Consider the following 18,890-nt stretch of genomic DNA (forward strand, 5'->3'; position numbering starts at 1 on the left):
TAAAAATAACAAAAGAATTATATTCTCTTATTTCAAACAAAAAGAAAAAAGCAGTCTCTGTTACAGAACTACAAGTTCTACATCTTAAATCCACAAAATAGCCGGGTACTGTAGCAATCAACCCAAAATGAAAAACGCTAACAATCTAGCTTGCTTATCCACGGCTGAACTGAAACTCTCTAGTCTATCTATATTGTTTAAAAAAATTCTCCTATCGACAAGTACAATGATAACTTGATATAACACCAATATGAATGAATGTTGAGGATACAAACACATAATGACCACCTGCATAAATAAACAAATATAAGAGAGTCGATGAAACCTGTATAATAAAAAAGGATGAAAACAAACTTGGTTCTAACCTTCATTTGAGTCAAGTTAATGAGACATCATTTCATCCAACTTTTGCCTGTAAAGAGCCAAACTCTGCATAGAAGAAACAATAGCAAATGGCAAGGGTCTCATCAGCTTATTTTCCCTTCAGTATAAATATATACAGTAGATACAAGAACAAAATCAATCAGATACAGCCAGGGTCCCTTTATTTCCATGTTGTGAAGTAACACAGCATAGGTTATTTGATTGAGCCACGAGTTCAGAAATTCAACCTATGCGCATTACACTCATTCTCTAAGGTAATAAATTAACCCATTCTCCATGTGTCACTTCGGCCACAAATAATCATGATATACTATCCGACTAGAGAGAACACCAGCATCTTTAAACGGATCCTCTAGCAGCCAATCCCGAGGCACCCCAAACAGGATTTATTCAAAACATATCCCTTTGTTTCATCTTTTTTTTCTTCATTGCTAAGTTATTACCTTAGCTCTTCTTTCCTATCTTATTCTTTTTTTTATTACATACGGTAACTTTCATTAATGAAACATTTAAAGGAGAAACAGTATATAATTATGAACACTGCCCCACTGCTAACCTAGTGCTTCTAGTCTTGTTCCTTTTTCTTTTCTCTTTCTCCCATTTTAGGGGAAGAGAAAAAGGGGGACTGGATTTAATTAGCTTGTTGTACTAATGAGTTCAATTAAATTTTACGAGATGAAACCACTATAAAAAGTCAAAAGATTATCTGCATATTGGATAATAATGGGCTTGAAGGAGTCAACTAAGAATTTTCTAGTCCAAAGTAGTTTCATAATTCAAAATATATGGATGAGATAGCAAAGCTTCTTGAAAGCTAAGATACTGAGATTCATAACCAGATATAACTGGAACATAGAAGGGCTCCAGAGATTGATAGAAGCAATCTATAACACAAAGTTCACTGAGAGTCAAATTACAGGACCTCTTCAAGAACAGAACCATGGACTCCAACAAAACACAATTAGGACACACCAAGGAAATCAACAGATTCTAGCATATTCCAGTTTTGCCCATTTTACCAATTTCATGTCAATTAACTTGAACAGAAGCACAGGCGAATTGAACCTAGTGGACCAGTTTGACAAGTATTGTAAGCCACAGCAAAGATTTCAAGATCTACTCTGGTCAGGAAGGCACATTTTCTACATAATTTTGGGTGTATTACACATATATCAAAGGAACATTACCATACACATATTTTAGGTCCTAACCAAGGTTCAAAGTATCGATACGATACAAGTGTCGGTCGTATCGTATCAGTACTTAGAAACGACCAATACATACTTTTTTTTTGTTTTTTTTCAAAGTTTAGTTTTTTGGGAAGCTTATATGATATTTTTTATTATTAAAAAAAAATTGGGGGTCCAAAACACCTGGAAACAAGCGTTTCGGACCGTATCTTTTTCAAAAGATATGATACGATACGCCCCATATTGGGCATATCGTATCGATACTTTGAACCATGGTCCTAACCAGGCTCAAAGCCTCTATGGTAACAAAGACATGTATAAAGACAATAATACAAAACCTAAGTTTTGAATTCTTTTTTCTTACCACATACAGAATTTTCCCCTGAACCCTCAAGGCATACTAACAGTACTAAAAAACTAACATCAAAACAATTTCTGGAGTATTTGACTAATCTCTCATAAGAGAGTAAGAAACAGATAATCTGCTGGCCTGTTTAATGGCATATCTCATGGCATGTTCAAGTGCTGTTTAAAATACCTACCAGAATAAATAGCAAATTCAAAATTTAAAACTTGGATAAGTTCATAAAATTGCAAAAACAATGTGGAAGAAGTTGCTTACTCTAGTATAAGCATAAACACCAGCCTCTGTAGGTCCCACTGGACTACCTCTCCTGATAAATTTCCCTTCTTTAAATATGTAGAGCATAGGAATCCCAGTTGATAGTTCTAAGCTAATGACCTGTAGAAGAAACATAGGAACGTCATAAAAGAAAAAAAAAAAAAAAAAAAAAAGAAAGTATAGGAAATATACGAGCATGGCAATATAGACAATGTTGTCACCTCCTGGGAAGTCAGTTTGTCAAGATACATAATAATGGACCTCAGTGAGTTCCCATGTGCAGCAATCATTACATGCTTCCCAGATAGAAGTTGAGGTTCAATCTGCAATAAATCCTCTTAATCTGAGATGGTTTTCCACACACAAACAAGAGAGATAGAAAGAGAGAGAGAGAGAGAGAATTGGAAAACTAAATCAGCAGAAGTACAGCCTCCCTTCAACTTTTGCAGATGGATATCCAAACACTAATACCTAGTGATGTTACAAGAACATAAGATAGAAAGAATTTCATAATGATACTTACATTTTCCTTGAAATAGGCAACAGCTCTTTCAGCACACATTTCCAGGCTCTCACCATTGGGAGGTGGAATATCATAACTACGACGCCATTCATGCACTTGCTCTTTTCCATATTTATCTGCAGTTTCCTGCTTATTTAGACCCTGTAACTCTCCATACCTGTAGAGAAAAATGCATAATATACCCCCATGCTAGGATGGGTGAAAATTTGTGTAAAACCAAACACAGGGGGAAGTACTTACATTCTTTCATTTAATTGCCAAGCTGCTATAACTGGAATAGATTGTTTCTTAGTGTCTTCACTGAAAATCTGACTCCATGCTTTTGCCTGTTCACTCTCATTGTGCATGATTATTGGCACCTACAAAATGCGAATTGGGATAAATACACTAATGTATATTTTAATAACTGATGAATATTTAGACTTGCGCTTTTACATGATTACACCATGATGCATATGGAGATAGTAGGGACACCTTCTCAGTACTATCATCCAAGATATACAAGTGCCAAGCATAAACCAATTGATGCTTACAAAGACAGCTACAATTGGCAGGTTGGAATTGGAACACCATGTTGGTAATGCCTCATGGAGACAAACATTATAAACTAAGCAACTACTGTTAAATACATTAAGTGTTGTTACTTCTTAAGCCTTTTCTCAGGTCCAATGCCAGACAGAATACACATGCAATTGCCTCAAAATAAAGACCAACATTTGTTGTCTCAATATCATGAACCTATGCAGAAATAAAGTGGATTGAACATCTTGTTGTCTATACAGAAATAACTCCGCCCTGTTTGGTGGTCTTTTAGTGCGGGCTATCAGCTTTTTAGAAGCCCGGCAGCCCACGTTTTGGTCTTTTCCCGTTTGGTTGGGAAAAGATCTAGCTGCCAAAAGCCACGGCCTCAAAAAGATGCAGAAAGCCCGTTTTGGACTATTTTTGGGAAGCTCCAAATGAAGCTTCTCGCCTTTTTTTCAATTCATCTTTACGCAGAAAGACACTCAGAAAGATGTGCCTTAACCAAAGGGTCTTCAAGCCTTTAAGATCTTGATGCAAAAGCTCATATCGCTTTTTAACTATCAGAGCTTCCAGAATATCTTTCAAAAAGACTTGCCAAATGGCCCCTCCATCAGTGCAAGTTTGTCTTACACCACAGGTCCCAAGCTGGATATAGGAGGAGGGCTGTGTCAGGTTGAAAGTCAAACTCTCATGGTCAAGGATCAAGTATTGTCTTTTTGTGCTCATAAATAGGAGAAACAGGATTCATGTAGCCAACCCTAAACAAGGCTTAGATGATGATAGATGATGATGATCTATGCAGAAATACCTTCTTGCGGCGATGCTGTGTCATGGCAAGCATAGCAGTCATCTGTGCACGAATCAATGCAGATGTATAGATCATGTCGACAGGTATATTACTAATTCTCTTGCCAGCTTCAATTGCCTCTTCAACACCCTTCTTGGTCAAGGGAACATCAACACAACCTGTAAACAGGTTCTTCTCATTCCACAAAGACTCACCATGCCGAATCAAGATCAAAGCAGTTTCACCTGAAATAGATGCCAAAAAAAATGAACTTTAAAGGTTGTTACAAAAGAACCCCATTAATTTCCAGAATACCCAAGTAAATTTAACTAAAGCTAACTTGGCATTGAAAGTATTCCCGTCTTTGAGATGTACAATTTAAAGCATAAATATAGCAAGGCAAAATAAGTGCACATGCCACAGTTTACAAAATTCAAAACCTGCATAGAAAGAATCGACCTACTTGATTTCTTTCGAGAGTCATTTATATTGTTGTTTGAGGGAGATGAAACTGGATCAGCCACTGAAGTGCTGGATGTTGACGCTTGAATTACATGCAATTTCCAATCACTAGAGCTACAACTTCCTCTTTTCAACAGTCTAACGTCAACCCCAAAGCCTTTTGAAACCAATTTCACTGAAAAATTACCGAATCTCTGCTGAGAACCAGATTCGTTGCAAAACCCGTGGGTCTGAATGGCCCCAAACGCTTGGTGTAAGGAAACAGCAGCCATCCTGAAACTGCAGGTGCAGTTCAAGAAGGAGTTATGTCAGAAAATATATTAGAGAGATGGATTCGGTCCATTTAATGGCAACAGAAAAGAAAACAGAAACGATAAAATCAAAAAAACAGGTACCGTCAGAAAAAGATTTGGATAACATACATCAAAGAAAGAAAACATATAAAATTTACTTCATAGAAACGTCAGAAAACATGTTAGATAACAATGCAGAAAATAAAGGATTTAACTTCGATCTCCGGTTTGCAAGAATGCATTAATCAAGCACCTAAAGCCTACGCCAGTTACATAACAATTCCATATTATTATTAGAATTGAAAAGAAAGTAGAAATAATTTCGCAATTAAAATAAAAAAAAAAATCATCTTTGATCAAGTATAGCCAATAAGGGAAAGAAAGATTTGGGCATGCACCAAAAGGAATTTCAGATAACCCCATTATTTATCAAATCCAATTTAATGTCTCAAAAACTAAAACATAACAAAAGACAAATAAGATAACAATTTTTCCTTAAATAAGCCCCTGCATCTTGTCCAACAACCCAGAAAGAACGAGTTGACAATACAAATTCCGAAGTTGTATTTCCCCCCTAATATAATAATAATAACAACAATCAATCAAGTAAAAAGAGTTATTTTGACCCAAGATTCCAAAGAGAGAACTATTTAGAACAAAAACCTACAACCACATAATCGTAGAAATTGGAAAACATATATAGAAGAATTAATAATCAAGAGAAGGAAACCCAATAGGGAGGGGAATAGCAGTCTACCAAAGAGGCAATGCAAAGAAAACCAGGTCGTGTAAGGGAAAAGATCGTTAAGAAATCAGAATAAAAGGCTTACCTTGAAGAAATAAAAAGAAAAAGCGCAGAATGGTTCCGATGAAACCGAGGCAAAATAAGGAAGAGAGAAAAACTCCTGGATTTTAGAACAGTGGTTAACGGAGAAGAATGTGCGAATCAGAGAAAAAACTGATACGAATCTGGAAAGAGGGAAGGGAGTAGAAGAGATCAAGAAAAGCAGATGTGAAGAAAGGAAATATGCAGAATGGTGGCGTGCGTTAGGGAGGCGAAGAACAGAGGCTGACACGGCGACCCCCAAGGTGGCGTTTATAAATTCGTCCAAGTCGACAAACTCGAGGGCGCGCGGTAGCAGCTAAGTGGGTAGGTGTGTGTATGTTTCAATTGGAATGTGTGTGTATGCGTGTATTAAGACAACTACAACTAGGATTTAGGAAGAAGATTGTTATTGTTCGAACTTCGAACAGCCTTGAACTGACTGAATCCGGTCTCTCTCTAGGTCTAGACTCTAGAGAGACCCAAAGAAAAACAAAATATAAAAAGGGCGGTTAAACTTAAACGTATTACTCACTGTCCGTACTTTGGGTCCCACGCCTAATGCTTGACAAGAAGCACGTGGGTCAGGCAGCTGTGAATCCGGACCGTCCAATACCATTTTCTTTTTTATTTGAAGGCCGTCCAATACTATTTTCACTACGCTATAAATCAGGTAGAGGCACATTGCATTATCTCTATGGATATGGTGCTGAATATACGGAGAAGAGAGTTAGATGGAGGTGGAGGTGGAGGGTTAGCTCGATTTGATGAGGCTGAGGCCCAAAAAGGGTTTTATTTTAGGACTCTTGACCTTGGACTTGGCCTCTTGGAGTCTAAGGTAAAAGTGAAGAAGAGTGTAATTGTGTAAAAGAGAAAAGAAGAGTGGGCACACACCTTTTTGCTAATAAACCGCCTTAACTTTAGAGGGCTTGCTTATGATTTTTGAATTACAGTGGTGTCCTGACTCCTGAATATTGACTCTCTCTCCTTTTTATGCAACCAAAATATATAAAAGAAAGAAAGAAAGAAAAGTCCAACAACCTTTGGGCTTAGGATTTGGTGGAGTTTTAATGTTTTAAAGACCAATACCAACCCACCCAATACATGAATTCCCAAATCAAACCTACCTCAAAATCATGAATTCCTCAACTACAGTAGTTGATTGTCAAAAAATAAATAAATAAGATTAGAAACCTACCTCATGGACTGGCTCATGGCTCAGGCATTTGGGTCATTGGGCGATTAGATCACGTGGTAGAGGTGCGTAGGGAAGTCACAATACAGTCAAAGTCACACCCACACACCTACCACCTTGCCCGGACAAACTCAAATTCTAATGCCTAACCCTGACCCTGACTGCTTCAACTTTTTTGTTAAGTGATGAATGTCAGCTCAGCTGGCGTCGTCAATGGTTGAGAGGAGAATGCATCAAAAGTGGATCGCCAGATGCCAACTAACCACCATGAGGTCCATGAGGGAGGCTAATCATTTGAGCCGGCCATGTCTCTCTCTCTCTACAAATTCTATCATTCCACATATATGGCTCTGCATTTGTCTTTCTCCAACATCCAACTTTTCTGGTAGTTACAGCCAATTAGCCATAGAACTCGCACATGGGTTCCAGTTTGAACACATACCGGATAGATCTAGCCATCTAGGGACTAGGGTTGATCATGGGCCTGACCAGGGTGAGCTTCCCTCTCCTGGGGTTTATGCCCCCTTTGGGCTTTGACCATGAAACTGAAGTGCAGCAGTGCCCTTAATAATAAAAGTATTAGTTTTGATTTCAAAATATATATATTACGAAACTGATACGAAATATGCTTATATAGTTATATTATTTCAATATCTTTTTTTATTTTGTTTATTTTCTTAAATCAATTTTTAACTTTTTATCCCATCATTGACTCTACGGAGGGAAGAGTTTGGCCCTCAACAAATATAAATAAAGGTATAATATAGATTCTTTTGAAAATTTTTATCTACTTCTTTAAAGGGATTATTATTTAAAATATCCCTCTACTCTTTTAACTTTCTCTTAAAAATTTCCCATGCCTTTTCGATACATCCAAAGCCCTATCTATCGTACATTTGTTGTTAGAAAACTAATTGTATTTGCAAGATTACAATGATACCCTTTTATTCAACTGCATCCTTTGACCCAAAACTAAAAAATAGGTTCACAATTCTCTCAAATTGAATTATTGGTGGGTAAATGGAACCATTAATATGTTGTTAGATGAATCAAAATAAAATAGGCAATGAAATGGAGGAGAGAAATCAACCAAGGTATTTTTATCATATAAAAAATTAATTAATAGGGTAGAGTGATTGGTCAAGGTTAGTTTTGTGATTAAAAATAGTACATGTAGATCAATTTTGTCATGATCACTAAAATTAAACTGAGTGAAGGCATACAATCATTGGGGGCTCTTGGAGGTATTGAAAAGTTCAGGGTAATTTAGGAGAATGTTAGAAAAGTGAGGGGGACTTATTATCTGATAATAACCCCTTCTTTAAATATCTTAACTCAATGATATGATTTAAAAAAAAAAAAAAAATCATTGATTTAAAAATTAAAATATTTGGGTAACAACTACTAAGAAACATTAACATTATACAATGATAATATTAAAACATTCAAGTTTAATTTTTATGGTCTTGATGTGAAGCCAAAGCAAGTATTGCATTATATATAAACGGAAACCCAAAACCCCTAAGGGATACTATCACATGCTCCATGAGGGTTTATGGATGGAATACTTGATCGGAGATACACTTCAGGAGGAGGGAGTACGTATGTTGATAGGCTATGTTTGGAGTTTGGTTTGATAAAAATAAAAAATAAAAGAGTAACAGATAGTTGAGGAGATGTTTTTAAGAAGGGAAATTTCTTAAAATTTGTTAAGAATTTTTTTCTCAACACTTTCTATTTCTTTCTTATTTGCTATCAAACCAACGCAGCATACTGAATTATGTGTCTTTGAAGTTTCAATGTAAATTCGTATATGTTCATATGGGATCTCCTCCCCCACAAAACCTCTGCACGTACCCTGAAAATATTAGCATCCACAAAACCTTTGTGTGAAATTCTTATAAAATATGGTGCTGCCTTAAAAAAAAAGTTGAAAGTTAAAAAATCGTCAACCTGAATGATTGAACTGTCGAACTAGTAACCCGATCATCGGGTCATGGGTTGCACACTAACTATGTATGTAAAATTAGGAAGGTTATAACTTTGCATTTTGATGTTCAATTGAAGTGATTTTTTTTTTGAGTAACTTTTCGAGATCTATGTGTCCCAAAGAGTCAAAGGCATCTTATCCCGCTATCTCAAAAATAGATGAGAAGGGTATTTTTGACATTATATAATGTATAACTGATGGAATACTAATGAATGAAACTAAGTGTCCATTTTTTAGAGTTCAAGGCACTCAAGTGTTATAATTAAAAGTTGAGGGTATTTATTTGTCACCACCCATAGATTACAAGATACCTATATGTAATCTACCCAATTTATTATTATATCTTCCAATGCCATTTTTCTATTTTGCCCCTGTCTTCGCAGGGGTTTCCCTGCTAGTTATACTTACCAGCAATCCCCATCCTTCTTTTAGTCGTGGGCCTTTTCCAATCTCCTCGTCACCCAAGTAAATTTTAGTCTCATGATGATCACTAAATTCATGAACAAGGCAGTGACAGCAGTCATGGTGGCAGGCCGAAGCTCAAGTTGGCTTAATCTTTTGATGCCTTTGTTGAATTTGAGAATGCCTCTGGTTTGGTTGAAGTAATGCGTTGTGTAAAGGGGTTAGTGCACTAACCTTGGTTCATTGGTACTTGCAGCATTGTTGTCATGTCTGTGAGTAATTCTCAAATAGAAAAGGTAGGATAATGAACAGCAGAAGTCACAATACAGAAATTATTTTGTCCTAAAAATCATTTTTTCCATTAACGTAATTTGGCATTATTTTGTAAAGTTAATGGATTTTGCCAAATTGAGTAAACCTTGTTATCTTTCTTGTGAAAAGTCCTTTTTACATTTCTTGGTTTTATCGTAATTTTTGTTATATTTGGTTTAAAACTCTTACTTTATTAAACATATAATCAGTTTACTATTTTTAGGGGTTTTTATTTAAGATTATATTATTAAAAATGAAGTTTTAAGTTGTTATTATCATAGATATAGATGTCAAGTATAAACGGGCCAGACCCAATTATCCTAATTAAAATAATTTGTACAGTTTTGGTCTGTCTTTACTCCTTAGGGCTGTCAGCAGTTGGGTCTGATTCACGATAGGGTGTATCAATCCTGAACTGATTACTAATTAGGACAAAATCATAGACCCATCACCATCCCAATTATTAATTAAGATAATTGGGTCTGACCTGATTAGACCTTATTATACTAACATTTATAATTGTCTATATTAATAACAATTTAAAACTTCATTTCAATAATATAACATCAATAAAAATGACAGTAACTAAAATAGTAAATTGCTTATATGTTAATAAATCAAGTGTTTTTAATCAAAATTGATCTTTATATATTATGTATCAAATTTATCGTTTTAGACAAAATATAACAAAAATTATAATAAAATTAGAAAACCTGTATATATTATCAGCTCAATAATTGGTTCGGAACAAGCAATAACCAAAACCAACCTAATTATTAATTGGAATGAAACCATAGAACTGTTTGGTTCGATAAGCTCAATTTGAGAGAGTAGAGCAACCCATTGGCAGCCCCTATCTGTCATTAGAACTGATTAATAATTGGTTTGGGACTAATAGTCCACCTTGTCCCGAACTAGATCCGATCCATTGACAACTTTATCTATATTATATTTATAAAGTAAGGTTATCCATATCACTGTTGCTCTCCCTTCTCTCTTTCTTATTTCTTCCTCTCTCTCTCTTTATACTTTCTAGCTCTCTCCTTAAGCCACTTGCATAGCTCCTCCTCTCCCTTTTCATTTATCTAATTAATAAATGTCCACTAATTCACAATTCACAAACGTCGATGGATTGTGATACGTTCCAAAGTCCACCATTCACAATTAAAGGATTAGGAAATTTACCAATGATGAAATATATGTTTCATGCCACATGCGCTTCCTTTTCGGTGCTAACTCATAATTTTGTCTCTTATTTTTATGGTTTTATTTTTTTTCCCAACCCCACCTTAGTCTACAATCCAACGTTTTTCACAATTTAGAATTGTGATAGAGAAAGAAATTATCCAAAAACATACACCTCCCTAATCCCTTCTTCATGGACAAACAAGAGAGACATTGCAAAACACCTCCCATCTTTATCTAAAAACAAAGAGAAGATTTAGAGAGAGTACAAAGTTTTGCATCGACGGTTGCACAGCATTGCCCATTTGACATTAGAGGTGCAGAGTGTAAACAGACATTGTCGAACGTTTTTGTTCACCCAAACATATTTGTCGGTTGGAGATGGCCAATGATGCTGCCAACTTTGGAGCTGAGGGCAGCCAAGTAATTTCCGAGGTCGAAAGGTTGATGTCCCATTTGTCAATAGTGAAAAGACGTTAGAGGCCCCAGGAGTATTCCCATGGGCAGGGATTCCGACGATCAAGTTAGCCGAGGATTCAAGGAGAACAGAGATCATCACAAGAGAGCAAGTGATAGCTCAACTAAGTGTGTATCTCTGGTTGCAGTGTCCCTTTTATAGTAGGAGTCGCCCAACAGGGGAGTAATGCATGACTTATAACCATCCCGCGTGTCGCGGTTACGTAAGGGGATACAAAGGGGCGTTGGCCCATCACGACGCCATGCTACTAGCCTAGGAGTAAATGCACCTAGGACGTGCAACCACATTAAGTCCTCGGCAATTGCTAAGGGCGAGAATTACTTAAGTGCCCTTAATGAACAGTCACTAGTCGGCAATACCACTGGCCGATGCCACATGTCAGGATTCGACAAGACAACCAAGTATACCCACATCACTTGCCCCCACTCTTGAGGCTGAGGTAGAGAGTACTGAGTGATTCATGTTGAGGCCTCGGCCTAGGCCGACGAGGGTAACTGACAGTACCGCGGAGCTTTAATGTTCGTGAGTCGCGATCAAAACCGATCATTGTGATTAAGGTTGAGTCACTATGTCTCGTACCGGTGTTCCTTCCTTGACTTTGGCATATGTATCTAGGACGGACACCAAATTAAGTGACTGAAAAATCGTATCCGGGATGAGCCTGGCTTTTGTTGCTTAGAGATCATGTACGGGACGAGTGTCTGAATAATCACGCCAATTCGACATGTGTTAAGCCAAGGACGATGGGCGAACCGACTTCAAGCTTTAGTGCCATTTTGTATTTCGAGGTCAATGCCACGTGGAGTCTATTGGTGCAGGCTAGTGAGGTTGTTCACTTATGGCCATCGAATGGAGTGAATCTCTACTGCTCATTTTCCTTTAAAAGGAGAGGGAAGATGGAAAAGATTCACTTATATTCCGCAAAACGCTTACTTGAACTCTCCCTAGACCACCTCGGCTCCCATTAGGCTTTTTTCTAGTCCTTTCCCCAACCGATTGTCACTTTGGTAAGGCCCCATCTTCCATAATGCCAACCTCTGATTCCGCCATGAGGCCTATTCTCTTTCCAACTGGAGTGATCCAAACAACTCCTCTACTTCAAGTAGTAGTGGGAGTGACAGTAGCAACTCCGGAGGCACCTCTTGGGCATCTAGTGTGGAGGTCCTCCGGGAGAGGGTCACATCTCATAGGGCTGAGTGTGATCAACAAAGCTTTGGCTCCAATAATGAGAGTACTGGGTCAGAGGCCTAGGGATTGTACATTTCAGCATTAGTCTATTGGATCTCATAGGGGAGATGCCTCAGGGAACGTATTGGCACTTCCAGAGATCATGGAGGCTAAGGAGATGAGAGGGTCAATGGCAGAGGGGGAGACCGAGGCCAACGTCCGAGGTGTCAAGCTGGAGCATTATCCTCACTCTGACTTAGATAATATTCTTGGTAGAGAGCCAATTAGGGCTCTTTTCGAGAAGTATTTCATTTCAGGGGACTATAGGATTATAGTCCCTTGTGTTGGTAATCGGTCATTGCGTTGCCCCGACGGTGAGGTGTGTGTCTATTAGAATTACCTTCATTTTGGGTTGTGTTTTCCCTTGCATCCTTTGATCCCTAAGTTACTGAACTACTACAAGTTGACCCTTAGCCTACTTGCTCCCAATGCTATTAGGACGATTGTGGTTGTCTTGGTGATAGCTCATCTCCGAAGGGTATCCATAACAATGAACATATTCCAGGCCTTATTCATCCCAATGGCGAAGGGCTTTGGTATTTCCAAGGTCGACGGGAAAAAGTAGTGGACAACTCATCATTCGTTCATAATTGGAAAAAGAAATTCTTCTTTATCAGTTGTCCTAAGGATTAGTCCTTCCAAACCTGTTGGGTGCACCTAGATACGCTGGCCGAGAGGATCGTGCTGCATAGAAATGATGAGGAGAAGACCATGATGAATCGGCTTTGGCTAGGCCGAATGATTCATGTCCGACCCTTGGTGAAGGAAGAAACCTTACTGAAGGTTGGCCTCAGTCCTGCCCCCCTTGGTATGGACACTCCTATTGCTTGCTAACTATGGCAAAATTGTCAAGATTCGTATGCTCGCAACATATGAGAAGACTGTCGAGACTGCCTCGCCTCAAATCGTAACAGGGATGACGGCGGGCATTTGGGCCACTACAACCCCTCTCACCAATCAAGGGTTGGTTGATGTCACGCCTCTCCCCTACTCATGCCGAACTCCACGATCACCTTAACGATCACCATGCCCAAAGAGCTTGGGATCAGGTCGAGTCGAAGAATTCTGGAAACCAAGCGGATCTCTCCTAGGTAAGAGGACCTCGGGACGCAGTCGAGGTTCCCCTCCCTCAATATGACCAGCGTATCGGGGACCTCTAAGCGTAGATAGGCACCATGCAAGATGAGTTTAGGCTGGTCAAAGAAGGCTAATGTGATGTGTTCACCAGTTAATCAGCCCCGTTGACTCGAGCAGAGGCCTTTGTCAACTCCATCACCTCGGAGCCCCTCCACCAAACTTCAAAGTGCCTACTCTCGATACCTATGATGGGAGCACAAACCCAGAAAACCATTTGGAGAGTTTTTGTGCCCTAATTCTCCTCCATGGCTACTCTAACGCACTTATTGCAGGGCCTTTCAGGCCAATTTCAAGGGAGCAGCCCACAAATGGTTCTCCATGTTCCAACCATGGTCCATTAGCTCTTGGGATCAATTTGTAGATCTCTTTTTGGGGCACTTTGCGAGTAGCCAATGATGCCAGAAGATCGTCATTTTCCTGATGTCCATTAAGAAGAAACACGGGGAAAACCTTCGAGATTACATGAAGAGATTCAATCATGAAGAACTCGAAGTTAAGGACCTAGACCCTTTGGTATCTATGATTGCCGCCATCAGTGGCCTTCACCTAGGGCCCCTCAGTTGGTCCATCTCCAAAACCCCACCCAAGAACAATGCAAAGTTCATGAAAAAGGTACAAAAGTACATAACGACGGAAGAAGGTAGAGAGCGAGATTTCGACGAAGGAGTTAAGATCTTCCATTAGCTCATTAGAGCAACGACTCAAGGAATCCTCTTAGTAGGCCATAGCTACCTATAAGGCCTCGAATGATCACAAGAGAGACTTGGCCCACTTCGCTTCTCGCACCTACCTGGAGGGCTTCAAGGATTGCAAGATCCAGGTGTCGAAAGTCTTCCCCAACTTTGACATCAATCAACTGGACCCTTTCCTTGAGGCCCAACAGCTAGTGGAGGTCGTGGAGACGGCCGAGGACCAGGGTGGAAACATTGCTCTTCAGGCCGATGGACAAGGGGCGATCGCCGAGGAGAGTACTAAGGGCGATGCCTAGTAGTTGGACTTCCTTTTCTTTTCGTTGGGACCCATTTCTTGAGGCGTTTGTTGGCTTCGACCTCCTCAGCCACTATGTACTTTTGTACCTTTTTCAGGAACTCTGCCTTGTTCTTTGGCGGGGTTTTGGAGATGGACCAGCTGAGGGGCCCTGGGGAAAGCCACTAATGGCGGCAGTCATAGATAGCAAAGGGTTCAAGTCCTTAACTTTGAGTTCTCCCTGATTGAATCTCTTTATGTAATCTCGAAGGCTTTCCCCATGTTTCTACTTAATGGACATCAGGGAAATGAAGGCCTTCTAGCATTGTCGGCTGCTCGCAAAGTGCCCCAGAAAGAGATCTGCAGCTAATCCTAGGAGTTGATGGATTGAGGTGGGAGCATGGAGAACCATGTTACTGGCCCAAGAGTAAATGCACCTAGGATGTGCACCCACATTAAGTGCTTGACGAACCGCTAAGGGCAGGAATTACCAAGTGCCCTTAATGAACAATCGCTAGTTGGTAATATCCCTCGCCAATACCACGTGTCAAGATCTGGCGAACCGACCAAATATACCCACATCAACCAATGTAGAAGTTCCAGTTTCCTCACCCATTTGACGTTTTTAACAAGTATTAAATTCTCACCATCATTCTATGAATAGTAGAAATAGTGATACTATTACTTGTTTTTCTCCATGGTACTATGAATTATGATTTGAAAACCGAACCAAACCAGATGGTTAGGTAACCGATTCCATTTCACCGTAAAATCATTTTTTGGCCAAACACTATTAATTGAGTTAGCGACCTGTTGAACCAAATGGTTGAACCATCGATCCAAACAATAGTTTTTAACCGTTTTTTATTTTATTTATTTTATTTTTTCTTTTTTAAGCCAAAATAGGTTGTCTATTCAAACCATATGATCGGACCGTTTGACCTGGGAACCGATCTCATAACGGTTCCGTGTCCAATCCGGTTTTTAAAACCTTACCATAAACAATGACGGTGACCCAAGGTGGAGGCGAAGGAGGTAGAACAAAGATGTAGGTAGTAAAGATAAATCTTTTAGGTCTTCTTCTTTGCACCTTGATCATGGTAAAAAATAATAAGAAGAAGAATTATCCTTCTAAAATTTCAGCTGCGCAATAGACAAACAAAGCACAAAAGAGAAATGGAGTTTTGTGGGAAAGGGAGTCGGTGAGACAAAAAAAAATGTGGTTGAGAGGTGAGAAATACAAAAAATGTGGTTGAATATAAGAGGAAAGAGACATCGCCGGTTTATGATTTTTTTTGTCTTTTTCTTTGGTGAACATGCAAAAAAAAAAAAGTGTTCGCATAACCTGCTCTGAAATTAGGGTGATTCCATCGGCCCTTATATGGTGGATCTATGCGAATCCATTAAAATTTAATTTACCCGTTTAAATCTCAAAACCCATGCTTTATGTGGGTCCCATGTAACCACATTATTTTATACTGTTTTTATTACTTGGATCCACCAATTTTTCAGACTCATCAATTTCATAAATGATGAATTGTTGTAATTATTATTTTTCTGTTAATCATATTATTTTCTACTACATTTATTACTTGGATCCACCAATTATTCAGACCCATAAATTTCATAAATGATGGATTGTTGCAATTCTTGTTTTTCTGTTAATATTTCATTTTTTTTAATTACTTAAATTCAATGTTTTTATTATAATTTTAGCATTTTCTTAAAATTCTGTCAATGTTTTATTATCATTTTTTGAGCATTGAATTAATACTTTAATATTTTTAAAATTAAATTTCTTAATTTTGGATCCATTTCAAATGCATTAACAAATTTTAAAAATAATTACATAAGAATAAAGTAATGTTCAACTTAAAATAACAATTTCATTAATTACAAAGTTTAAAATTAATTATTGAATATTTAAAAATAATAATTAATTTAATTTTGAATTCCAATTAAAATAAACACATAAATAAATTTTAAATGTATTTAATTAAAAATAAAAATTCTAAAATTAATTAAAATTTTATTAAATTTTCAATTAATCTAAAACCAATTTCATTGCATCACATGGGTCCATGGTGCCCTACCGCTGCTAGTAAATAGCATAAAATGGTATTTTGCTAGAAAAGTAGCATGATGGTTCCTTGCAAGATTACCGTGGCAAAGAGTTTGGATTAGCTAAACGTAATACACTATTTAGTGGATTTCGTGTCCAATTAAAATATTCCATGTCAGTTTTGCGCGTGAGGGATCATTTACATGTACGAGTCACTTTAAGAGAGTGTAACAATCTCTCTTTCTTGTTTCTCCCTCCATCTCTTTATGGGTATCAACTATAATTAGCATGGGATATGCTATGACTAGAGGTGCATCATATTAATCATGCGTATTGGATGGAAACAAGTGTGTATCATATTGTATCATTCAATACACACCAACATGGAATGATATAGAATGAATACTACCATCGCGCCTCCCTTTCTATTTTATAAATGAAAATAGTATGACTCAAACCCAGATCACCTACCACCTGTGTCCAGACCCCAAATATTAGGCTGTTTTACCTCTTGTGATATTAAATGAAATAAAATAGTTTTTATTAACTTTGGTCTCCACATGCAATCCAAATAAACGAGACATATTTATATTTAACACCTCTAGTCGAAAGTTAAAAAACAATATTCAAAATCAGTATTTTATAAACTAATGAAATAAATGACCTATCAAGTTCACATTAAAATCAAAAGATGATATTGATATTAAGAAATTTATATAAATAAAATATTAATAACAGAATAAATAAAATATTAATACAGAAAATTTATAAATTTGTACATAATATGTATCTTTATATATATATATATATATTATTAATTAATTAATTTTAATATACATTAAATAATAACATATTTATCACTTACAAAAATAAGATTTTTTTTACAAAACATTCAAGATTATAATATTATATTGAATGTATCAAATCTATTAATCTATATTTATATCATAAAATGATTTTTAATTTCATAAAAATTATAAAAACACAAATTATGAATTTGCATATGATATACATCTTAGAAATTTTAATATATTTGATACATTTTAAGTTAAGATTATATATTTTTATAAATTATTAATTGGTAGTTTAATTTACATTTGAGAATTTAATATTTTGTTGACTTCTTGTTAATATAAAAAATAGTAAAATAGAAAATAATTGATATAATAATTAAAATACAATAAATGCATATATTTTGTGTCTTAGATTCTTGATTTGTGCATTATTAATAAAGTTGTACGTATGATATCTATGCATCCTATTATATTAATTGTAATATATTTTTTCATATACATCATAAAAATATACATTTCTTATTTATTTATATATTATTTATATTTATTTAACCTTAGTATTATTAATATATTTATGAAATTTATATTTGTTTCCCTAATATATCCAACCATTTTCATATTTTTCATCAGTATCAATGTATTCCCGGACCATGAGTTCCCTAATTCTAGTTCGGGCCTATCAGTGTCTTTTAATATCCAATTCATCCCTCAGGTTACTACTTGTCAATAACTTGTGGAACCATTTTTATTAGAGTCCCAGACTCCCAGGGGAGATGGAGCAAAGACTGATTTGAAAGCTCAAAAAGCATGAAGTGATGCTATTGAGAGTTTAAATCTGCGCCCAACCAGTTCTCGCCCCACAAACGCTCCACACATCGAGCGTCCGCCATCAAACCCGTCGCACGCAATTAACTTGTCCCGCATGTGGGGCTAACGGGATGGTCGTTAGCTCGTCCCGTTAGCCCCAAAACTAGCTCAAAATCGAGTTAATATTCCCGCGTGCTTGATTTGCGGGTCCCCTGACCTCCATTCTTCTCCCCTCACCCGAGTTCTCCTTCTCCGGCACTGGCGACCGCTCCAGTGAGTTCACTCTGTCCAAGTATTCTCCAACATATATTATTCTTATGTGTATGATATTTGGCTACACTTCATTCAGTTGCCCAACGGATCCTGGGTGATGCCTAGGCATTTGACCGATCTGATAACAGCATGGCTAGTCTTGGATCTCAGCAGCGGAGGCAATATCCAGTGGAAGTTGATGTTATTTGCCATTTTCCGGAGCCTCTGGATTGAGAGGAAAGCAGTATTTGACAGAAAATTCAAACCCAGGGAGAAGATAATTGCTAAAACAGATTTCAGGGATCATCAGGCGCAGATTGTTTTTGATTCAGGCATTTGATTTCTATTGTCCTTTTGCAGAAGCTTCCTTCATTCATTGTTCTCCTGGAAATTATATTTTTGTTATGGGCAGGGCAAAATGCACTGTGCTCTTCTGATTCTGACTATTCAAAGAATAACAAAAAAAGAAAAGAAAGG

General features: G+C 37.3%; 1 protein-coding gene across 1 annotated transcript; it reads right to left on the bottom strand.

The window, feature by feature from the left end:
• LOC104600104 (2,3-bisphosphoglycerate-dependent phosphoglycerate mutase 1-like) lies at positions 1-6,046 on the bottom strand. The gene is made up of 9 exons (XM_010262935.3): positions 5,614-6,046; positions 4,492-4,769; positions 4,050-4,273; positions 2,960-3,078; positions 2,720-2,876; positions 2,418-2,519; positions 2,197-2,316; positions 366-429; positions 1-288 (listed from the first exon to the last, which is right to left on the bottom strand). The coding sequence occupies exons 2-8, from the start codon at positions 4,760-4,762 to the stop codon at positions 382-384; spliced, it is 1,041 nt and encodes a 346-aa protein (XP_010261237.1). The 5' UTR covers positions 4,763-4,769; positions 5,614-6,046; the 3' UTR covers positions 1-288; positions 366-381.
• Positions 6,047-18,890: the final 12,844 nt, after the last annotated feature.

The sequence above is a fragment of the Nelumbo nucifera genome, chromosome 5, assembly GCF_055504915.1.
Source record: "Nelumbo nucifera cultivar China Antique chromosome 5, China Antique-T2T, whole genome shotgun sequence".
Taxonomy (NCBI): Eukaryota; Viridiplantae; Streptophyta; class Magnoliopsida; order Proteales; family Nelumbonaceae; genus Nelumbo; species Nelumbo nucifera.